The sequence below is a fragment of the Melanotaenia boesemani genome, chromosome 8 (assembly GCF_017639745.1).
Source record: "Melanotaenia boesemani isolate fMelBoe1 chromosome 8, fMelBoe1.pri, whole genome shotgun sequence".
Classification (NCBI taxonomy): domain Eukaryota; kingdom Metazoa; phylum Chordata; class Actinopteri; order Atheriniformes; family Melanotaeniidae; genus Melanotaenia; species Melanotaenia boesemani.
Window position 1 is genome coordinate 6,286,397 of NC_055689.1, and position 10,145 is coordinate 6,296,541.

Genomic DNA, 10,145 nt, shown 5'->3' on the forward strand with positions numbered 1-10,145 from the left:
AAAGGGAACTTTTGATATAAAGCACACATGCCTCCCAAGTGAACATAGGTTTTTTTAGGGTATAGATGATGACAATTTCTTAGAAATGCTCCCACCACAGAATAATCACTTGTTTTTGTAATCTTGAGAGATTTTAATGCAATCAGAAAAACATGAACTCTACCTATTCCCATATGAACCCTTAATTTGTAAGTTTCATCTCAAAATATTTTTTCTCTGGTTAAGACCACGTCTAGCCCTGATGAAAAACTCAAATATACCCTGCACTTAAAACAGAACAGTAATTATGGCGAGCACTTTCCATAGGATGACCCTCACACTATTTACTTTGTCTCCCACTACATGGGAAATTTTGGAAACGCAGTGGACACTAACCACAACGGACAGACATAATGAAGAGTAAAAATATTATTATGCTTATGAGAAGCACAAGAGCATTGCCTATAGGAGGTAAAATGAGAGTTAAGTCAAGACTACCCACTACCCCCTCAACAAAAGGAGGCATAATTGCTGTCAGAGAACCATTTTTCTCATAACAAGTATATGTCATCATATTCATTTTACCACCTCACCTACTTATTAAAACCTCAAAACCTGTCTTACAAGGGACGCCACCCAATGCAGCAGGATGGAGAATAAAAGACACACTTTCATGGAACAAATTCAAAAGCATAAACACAAGTTATATAGAGGTTTTAGCAGAGGACTTTTTCTGTTGCAGGGTGCCAAAAACGAAAAATCAGAGTCTGATTAAAATACCCACTAGTTGTCATGTTGAACTTGTTGAGAACATGTATGTGGCATGTACCATCTGTGCACTGAATGGAGGTTGCAGTCACGCTTCAGTTAAACAGTAATGAGGCCCTTGAATTGCTAAACAGCACTGATCACCTCATGACTGCTAAAAATAAGTAATGTGATTAACACATAACTTAAGCGCGCATGGAAACCGACAGTAATCATGCCAGAAAAAAGGAGGACATAAAGGGGGAGGGTGGAACTGTGTGGGTTTTTTCCCGTTTTCTGTTATGTTTAAGATGTATTTTAAAAGATTTCAAGGTGGAAATTGCAAATGAAATCATTAATTCAAGTCAGTTTTGGGTAAAGATCTGTGTTGAACAATGGTGGAATATGGTGGAGTAGGTCTTTAAGCAAACTTACTTTAAAAAAGACCACAGAGTTTTTCCTTTCCTTAAGTTAATTTAGTTCAGAGGATAAGCTCTGATATCTATTGGCTTACATTTCCATATGAACTGTGTCCAGTAAGGTAATTGTTAACATGAGATAATGGCCATGGAGGAAGCCCTGTAAGGAAACCAGACATACTGGAAATTTAAAAGTGCAGTGCAACAGAAAGGAAACACAGCGATGGGTGTTGCTAAAAGAGTGGCCAGATTGGCGCACACTGCTCATGAGTTTTTATTGGCCACCGCTGGTGCCACCAGATATTCTCTTGTGCACCACTGGTTGTCTGGTTATGCACTTTAAAGAGCTTGCAACACCAGTTGAGTGACAGATGTTACAGGACTTGTATTTCCAGTGTGTGACTGGTAATTTCTGTTAAGGTTAACAGTTTGCAAGTTCAGTAGCATTATTCACCAGACAGGTATAAAAGACACAGGCAGAACCAGAGTCCTGTGAGTAATAACAGGTTTCCAACATGATATTTAAACTCATTTGGATGTGACTAAAACAGACTGGCAATGATATGGTCAAACAGTAGGCTACTGTTGTAAGCTTGGTATCCTCACTAAGCGAGGTTACAGTCAACGCTAGAGAACGGCTCTGTCTAAAATTACCATTGTGCTGGGGGGGCGAAAAATTTCTAAGATACCATGATAATTTACATGTTAGCATTCTGTGGTTTGTTGTCAGGGGTTTCCATTTGTGCCTTAAGGCAACACTGCCACCTGGCGTTGAGTTTTATAACTGCTCCCGCAAATGGTGACATCATACTGTCAGTTTTAACAACAATAAAGAAAACAAAAAAGTAGATCAACAAACAAATGGTAAAGAAAATAATCAAGTCTTAGTTTGGTTAATATAATAAAAATAAAACATGTTTACAAGGACAAACGGAGTTATTTAAAATGTCTATGGAGATAAATTTAACATTTTTTCTTGGAACAGTTAGTTATGACTGGCGGATCAGACCAAAGCAGTCGATCCAGAGCAGCAGGATTGACTGTTTTGCAGGCTGGCGGAAGTTATCAACATCCTCATAGATAAGTACGCGGGTTAGTTTCAACTAAAAACGAGTAGATTTGGCTTTAGTCGTGTCTACTATTTTCAGTGGAGTGATACTTAAAAGTGTCATGATTTGAACAGTAAGGCTGTCTCATATCGGCTAGCCCTTTGACGGGTTAAATAATGTCTGAATCCACACTGTCAGGTTGTATAATGGCTAGCATGCCTTGCTAACAGCAGGGACCGGTGTGTTTTATTACTAAAATGTGCAACTTTAAGACGGATAGTAGTATACATTTGGATGCCCCAGTGTGTTTCATGATTGGACAACGAACAAGGACATATATTACATGTTTATCGCTAATTATTTGCCAATAAAAACCTAAAGTGTGCGGTTATCCAGCAGTTGACATGAATACGTTTTAGTGTTTGTTTTTCTTTCAGAGATGTTGAGAAATGCTAAGACTCAATAGAGAGGAGGGATATCGGCCTCCGTGGTAACACAGGTCCGGAAAAGCTGCCATGGCCTCCATATCCATGTCAACAACCATCAGTTGTGGTGGTGAGGCTGCCATGGCAACAGTAGCGTGTGACCAGGCTCTGCTGGCCTCAGACCGCTACGCCAGGCTCATCCTGGCCCAGATGAACAAGATGCGTCTCCGTACAGACTTCTGCGACGTGGGGCTTAAGGTCGGAGGCCGGGTCTTCAGGGTCCACCGGTTAGTGCTGGCTGCCAGCAGCCCATACTTCTCTGCCTTGTTCTCAGGTGGGATGAGGGAGGCAGATAAAGATGAGGTGCAGATCATTGGAGTGGATACTGAAGTCTTTGAGATTTTACTGGACTTCATATACACAGGTCTGCATCAACTCTTAAGATTCCCAACATTATACTCCTTAAAATCGTTACAGTTTTTTGGTGTCTTCTTGATGAAAAAGGTGTGTGTGTTTTTTTTTTTTTTTTCTTAATTTAGGAGCAATCAGCATAACTGTTGAAAATGTCCAGGAGCTGATGGTTGCAGCAGACATGCTGCAGCTGAACGAGGTGGTGTCTCTGTGTGGGGAGTTTCTCAAGGGTCACATGGACTCGTCCAACTGTGTAGGCATCTTTCAGTTCCTGGAGCAGATTGCCTGCCTGGAAATGCTGGAATATACTGAGAACTACATTCATGTTCACTTCCTGGAGGTATATTAAGCCAGAGATATATTAAGTTACTTTCTAAATTCAGAAAAGAATCAAGTAATTTTGATCTTGTTCATGTTGCTAAATTTGTTTTAATGATGTGATTTTAAAGATTACATTCAGAAACGATCCCTTGCTTTAGGTGTGCGCCACTGATGACTTTAGAGGTCTGTCAAAGGATCAGTTGGTGAGGGTTCTGAAAAGTGAGGAGCTGAGGATTGAGGATGAGTATCAGGTATTTACTGCAGCTATGGACTGGGTTCTCCAAGATGTGGCAAAGAGGAAAAAGCATGTCGTGGAGGTGTTGGAGGCAGTCCGCTTCCCTCTGCTGTCCCCACAGAGACTGTTTAAGTACATAGAAGGTGAGGAAGATGTAATAAAAAAAAAAAAGAAACAAAACAAAAAACATTTCTCAGCATTCCATGATTTATGTTTATGACAGTGTTTACAGTAGTTTGTAAAATGCAGTTGCAAAGAAGTGAAAGTTATAATGATAATAATCATGAAAAAAACAGAAAACCAAAAACAAAATACTTTGTGTCATTAAAAATAGTGTTAGATTTTCATAAATATAGGTTTTGGTTTTGTTTGTTAACCCCTTAACACTTACATTAGTTCATAATTATATCAAAACAGCTAAAAAAAACAGTAAAATATAAGGAAAGAAAACTAATGAAAATGGAATAAAGTTATATTTAATTAATAACAGTAAATAAATGCATAAATATTAGTAAATGAAATCAATTTATTAATTAGATAAATAGAAATAAAAGTGTTGAAAGCCAGAAGGGGTTTGTAGCAAATTTGTGACAACAGGCGTCAACAAGTTAAATGTTGTGAATGCTGTTTTCTTCCTTTCAGTGTGTTGCAAAATATGTTAGGATTTGTTGTGCTTGCGCAGTTGTTTACTTTGTGTGTGTGTGTGTTTGTTTTAAATTTGTCATGTTTTGCAACCCAGGACCATTGTAGTAAAATGCAGCTTAAAACTAAATCCAAACATTTTCCCTTTGTCCACAGGTATTACCGACTTCAGCCTGCGGGTGGCGCTGCAGACTCTGCTGAAAGAATACACAGAAGTCACAAAATCTCCCAAAGAAAATAAATTGTACAGTCAGCTACAACCAGCCAAGATGAGACCTAGAAGAAAAGCCAGGAAATACCTCTATGCTATAGGTTCTGTATCACACATATATCTACAACAATTAAAAGAATTCTGCAGGACTGTTCATCAAAGTTCAGAAGTGAAACTCTGACTTCATGAAACTGATGATAGACATTTCTCATTTCCTCATGTCAGGAGGCTACACGCGGCTGCAGGGCGCCCGCTGGAGCGACAGCAGGGCGTTGAGCTGCGTAGAGCGCTTCGACACCTTTAACCAGTACTGGACCACTGTGTCATCCTTGCATCAGGCCCGCAGCGGACTGGGGGTTGCAGTCTTGGAGGGCATGATCTATGTGGTTGGAGGTGGAAAAGCTCGGCCTAAACTCTGTTTTAAGTGAAAAAGAAAAATCAAAAAACTAAATGATCTGTTTTTTTTTATTTTTAGGGGAGAAAGATTCAATGATTTTTGACTGCACAGAGAGATACGACCCGGTCACCAAGCAGTGGGCTGCTGTGGCGTCATTGAATTTTCCTCGCTGTGGAGTTGGTGTCTGCCCCTGTCACGGTGCTCTGTATGCTCTTGGTAAAGGCCACAACTGCATTACACTTTCACTCGAGTTAAATACTCAAGCATGTGGTTAGGTCTACACAATGCATTTGGAAATTTATCATAATTTAACGGGCAGTTAAGATATCACAAAGACATTTTTACTTAAACTTGGACAAACACAGGTTCATTAATGACAGTTGCATTTCATTTAGAGGAAGCAAACTGCAGCCTTTTTCTCCAGGTAGCCTCACTGATTAGTGGGTTTCTTATGGCTGCACAGCCGTTCAGAGTTCACTTCATGTTGTTCTGGTGGAAATGTTCTTACTTTCACTATTAAACATAGACCTGTCATGTTGTCATATATATGTGTATATATATAGGTATGGTGTTTTCCTTCAATATGATTTCACCAAACGTTCATAAGGGATCACCGACCATTATCATTGGACCAGATGTTTTTCCCTCCACATTTCTTCCTGGAAAATGATGGTACCCCACTATCCTTCCAAGTTATACTAATGGTTTGAACAGTCTTAACCCAGCTTAAGTTGTTTAAGACCCTTCTTAAATAGACTTAACATCTTTTCCACAACCAAGATGTGTCCTCCTACATGGTTGTTTAAGAAATGAGATTCTACTCATTGCATCAGCTGGGGTTAAATAACTTGTTGCCAGCAGAAACATCATCATGTAGTAATTATCCAGTGGAAGGCTCTCACCTATTTGCCTAGTTAAATCCAGGTGGTGATCTTTTTCTTATGGGACCGGTAGTGTACAAGCCATTTTTTCTTCTTTTTTATATGTTTTATTAAAGGGCCAAATAAAAACTTCAGATTATTATCATTATTTCTTTGAGGTATTAAATGGTAAATGATAGCTGCATTCCTCTAAGTGGAATGCAGCTATCAGCCCTCACTAATACACCTTAGATTTGTTCATTTGTTCAGTAATGTTTGAAAACATCTCGTATTGCATGCTTTCTTACTAATATGCAGCCCTATAAGTTGTGTAATTTATATTTAAAAATGTAACTGAGGAATTCATTAGAATGATGCAATGCAACCAGTGGAGAACATCATGGACCACTGCAGAGTGGTACAACTCTGTAATATACTGCACATAATTTAATATGAATAAATCATAAGTAGGATCTTAGTAATACTTAAAGTGTTATCTGATTGTAGGAGGTTGGATTGGTTCTGAGATTGGGAAGACCATGGAGCGGTATGACCCAGAGGAGAACAAGTGGGAAGTCATCGGCAGCATGGCCGTTCCTCGATATTACTTTGGCTGCTGTGAGCTTCAAGGTGTGTTTGACTACATTTTTTCATGCTGCAGAGTAGAGCTGTAAATATTTCTATCCCTTCCTTTAATATTTCCATTTCTCTTTCCAGGTTTTATTTATGTGATTGGCGGGATCAGTGATGAAGGGATGGAGCTGCGCTCAGGAGAGGTATATGACCCCATCTCCCATCGATGGAGCGCCCTGCCCATGATGGTCACACGTCGGGCTTATGTAGGCGTCGCCTGCCTAAATAACTGCATATATGCTGTGGGAGGCTGGAACGAACCACTGGGAACATTGGAGACAGTGGAAAAGTACTGCCCTGAGGAGGTAACGTGCCTTTATTCAGTCTTAATATGCACAATATCCAGATCTGAAAATTTTCCTCACACCTATAAACGTCTTCCTACAGGAGAAATGGGTGGAGGTGGCCCCGATGTCGACCGCACGTGCCGGTGTGTCTGTTTCAGCAGTCAATGGGCTGCTGTACGCCGTCGGCGGCAGAGCCGCCAGCAGGGACTTCTCAGCACCCGTGACGGTGGATTCTGTGGAGATCTACGACCCTCACCTAGACACGTGGACGGAGGTCGGCAACATGATCACCAGCCGCTGCGACGGCGGACTGGTCGTGCTCTGACAGACAGGAAACGGATGAAACTGTGAATGTTGGTTTCTGCACTTGAATCATCCCAAAACTGTGAAAGAACAACAAAAAGTTGCACCTTAAGAAGCACTAAGGAAATGTGTTTCTGCCTCACCTTACCATCAATATTAGTTATACCAGGATGTGTCACCTTTGTAGTGGTCACAAACATTTCTGATCTTAGAAATACACCAACAGCAAAAGTACAGCGAGGACTGGAAAGTGCCAAAAAACGTAACTTTTCTGTTATGACTCCTCTGATTCCTTCATTTCAGTTCACTAAATCATTTTACTTGAATACGAGAGAGAACTTATTTTTCTCACAGATTTGCATTTGCTGATGAAACTATCCTGATTGTAAGGATAATTTTTCAGCAAGGACTTACGTTGTGGATTAAACAGTATAAATAGTTGGTTTGTGAGGACTGAGAATTGTATTCTAAGTTATGATGTGTTTAAATATGCACTGTTTTTTTCCCCTTAAAGACATGCTTGAGATGTATTTGGTACATCTTAGGAAATCTCAAACTGTTGAGCTTAACTGACAGTGAATGAAAAGCGAATGAAAAGTTTCATGTTCAGTCATTTCTATAAACTTGAATATTTTGGCACAGCTAACACAGCCTTGCTGAGGAGGCTGGGTTTGTACTGGATAATTTATGGACATAACCTGCTGTAAATACCACTTTTCTGTCAGTCATCGGTGGCACCTGCAAGTTAACTTTTGGATGTTGAATTACAAAACATATTTAATCAAAGACTTTTCATGAAATGTATCCGTTAAGCGTTTGGACACACCCGGGTGGTTGATTAAGCTCATCTCGTTTTTACATGACTGGAGCAATACTAGTATTTTCTTACATGTACTGTTGCAAACAACTCATGAAAATGTTACGCTACAAAAAAAAAGTACTTTTACTTGCTGTGTTTCACATTTGACTTAATAAACGTCAAAACAAGCTTTTATGGACTTTACGTTTAACTCTTTAGGGCAGATTCTCCCCAAACTGTCCACAGGCTCAAAACTGCTAATAACTGTAACCTATTGAATGAATATTAACCAGCTAACATTAGTGCCTTTGTGTGTCCAACTATTCTAGCTGCAGTCTCTGTTTTCTCTGTTCTTTAGTCATGAATATTTAAGGAGATGGTTGAAGCAAATAGCTGTCCCTCCTGGAGGATTTCCCTCGCTACTGTTGCCCACTGCCCCGGGCATGCCCGTGATGGAGGACTCAAGAGATTAGATGCAATCTGTTAGTTTTATTTTTATGAATTGGCTTTTATGACGTTATAAATATAACATATAACAGATTTGTTTTAATTGGATTATAACTGAACTATAATGAATTATTTTGAACTAGTCTATGTGTATAAAATGGCTTTTAGATTACTTGTGGACTGATGCTATGCTTATAAAGATAAAAGCTGATTTGTTCTAAAAGATCCCAACTTTTTGAGAGGATTGGTCTATGCATCTTTTAGGTTGTTCATTTAGTCGAAAGAGGTCTGATACAGCATATCGCCGAGGTGGCTATCGTTTACCCCGGATCTGGTAGTTGCAAAGGATCTACATGTAATTTTACTGTCATAAAACCTTTGATTCTTGCAGGTTTCCTGTATGAAACTAAGCCTACAATTCTTTTAGAAAACCTAATATAAAGTTTGGACACACTTTAAATCCAGTGTATCTAAACTTTTGATTGGTAGTGTACATTCAACCTGCATAGGTTGCCATGCAGGATCCTCACAGCTGGAAGTTTATTTGCCTCTTCTAATTTTCTAAATACAAAGCCATTAAAAAAACACATTTGTCCAGAAAATTAAACAAAAAAGATTCATCTAAATATTGCCAACATTTTTAAGTAATGAAATTGGTTCTGTTAAATGTCAGACTTAATAAACTGTCTGCACATAATGAATGAACTTTGAATTTTTATTGAGTACAGGTGGTTCAGTGAACAAAATCTTCCCTTGAATCACTTCTGAATGTCTTTGATTTTTCTCTCGGTGCAGAATTTCTTAATTGCCAGTGTAGCAACCAGTGAGAAGGTGGCAACCAGAGTTAGAACCGTTCTCATTGCTTTGAACCAGGCAGGGTAGCCAGGCAGCAAGGTCAGGTCATAATGCAGTGACAGGCCCAATCCCATGATGACTACAAAGGCTCCTTCTGTAAAATTGTCCTTGCAGAGCAGTGCCAACCAGGCTATAAGTGATGGAACTACACTGTTACCCAAGTTCATCCAGTCTGGCTGAGCAGGACTACCAGGAGGGATTGCAAATCCCCAGCGGGCACCTCCAAGGAAGGACACTATAGAGGCGCCATACACTATCTGAGCATATGCAATTTCAGGGTAAAAGGAATATGTGGCAGCCATCAGCAGAGGGGCTGACAGGAAGGGGATGAGCCCAGAGAAGCCGAGGTACAGAGCAGGTTTGGGTGCCTGGGTGAGCGCCTTCATGCTAAAGCCTTCTTTGCTGTTGCCCTGATTTGAAATGTCTCGTGAATCACCGTGGCAGAGACGGGAGGCATGCCAGCTCACGGGTCTGATGCTCAACAACCTGTTAGTGGAAGGGGGTCTGTGCAGCATTAACACGGGGGCGTGGACATGAAGCTGCTGCAGAGTTTTTGTTGTGCAGTTTGGTGCCTTGATTATCTGCTGGATACATCTCCACACCGGAATCTGAAACAAAAACAAAAGCGTTAATATAATTATTTCTTGCAAGAAACTGCGCTTGCATTAATTAGCTATATTTGTCAACTGCAATGCTTTTTATTCTTACCCCATATATTATCCGTCTTCTGGATACAAATCTTATCATTTTTAAACTGTAAAAGACAACGCTCTGTTAGTCTCAATAATAAAACACACTCAATATTAACTACACTTTTTTTACATTCATCTATAAGGACACGCCAAGCTAAAGTTGCTATCGATTTTAGCATTCTCAACCTGATGCAATGCAAAGCTATCCTGGTGTAACAACATTTAAAATGAACCTAATGTCGTACAGGTACCTCAACGTTACCCGTTAATCGTTTTTACAATAAATACCTTGTCTGAACCAATAAAAGATTCTCAATATAAACAAAGTTAATGGCAACTAGCTAAAGTAGAGGTCGTTTGCGCGTTGCCATTTTATCGGTACTCGATTAAATTACTGTCTTCTTGTGCTGAGTAAGACAGATTCTGATATCGA

The 10,145-nt window shown here is 39.7% G+C and overlaps 2 protein-coding genes across 6 annotated transcripts; one reads left to right on the top strand and one right to left on the bottom strand.

The window, feature by feature from the left end:
• The first annotated feature begins 2,203 nt into the window (after positions 1-2,203).
• On the top strand, positions 2,204-8,741 carry LOC121644795 (intracisternal A particle-promoted polypeptide). Of its 3 annotated transcripts, none has more exons than XM_041992991.1 (10): positions 2,204-2,229; positions 2,632-3,043; positions 3,159-3,370; positions 3,510-3,729; positions 4,385-4,540; positions 4,665-4,832; positions 4,915-5,052; positions 6,204-6,326; positions 6,414-6,634; positions 6,717-8,741. In XM_041992991.1, exons 2-10 carry the CDS (start codon positions 2,710-2,712, stop codon positions 6,939-6,941), a joined length of 1,797 nt encoding a protein of 598 aa, XP_041848925.1. In that variant the 5' UTR covers positions 2,204-2,229; positions 2,632-2,709; the 3' UTR covers positions 6,942-8,741. The 3 variants fall into 3 exon arrangements, with proteins under 3 accessions (XP_041848925.1, XP_041848924.1, XP_041848926.1); XM_041992990.1 differs by having other exon boundaries at positions 2,220-2,237; XM_041992992.1 differs by lacking the exon at positions 2,204-2,229 and having other exon boundaries at positions 2,749-2,877; positions 2,954-3,043.
• Positions 8,742-8,866: 125 nt separating this feature from the next.
• LOC121644798 (transmembrane protein 69-like) lies at positions 8,867-10,136 on the bottom strand. 3 transcript variants are annotated; one of them, XM_041993002.1, is made up of 3 exons: positions 10,001-10,135; positions 9,729-9,774; positions 8,867-9,628 (listed from the first exon to the last, which is right to left on the bottom strand). In XM_041993002.1, the coding sequence occupies exons 2-3, from the start codon at positions 9,765-9,767 to the stop codon at positions 8,924-8,926; spliced, it is 744 nt and encodes a 247-aa protein (XP_041848936.1). In that variant the 5' UTR covers positions 9,768-9,774; positions 10,001-10,135; the 3' UTR covers positions 8,867-8,923. The 3 variants fall into 3 exon arrangements, with proteins under 3 accessions (XP_041848936.1, XP_041848937.1, XP_041848938.1); XM_041993003.1 differs by having other exon boundaries at positions 9,964-10,135; XM_041993004.1 differs by lacking the exon at positions 9,729-9,774 and having other exon boundaries at positions 10,001-10,136.
• Between the last annotated feature and the right edge of the window lie 9 nt (positions 10,137-10,145).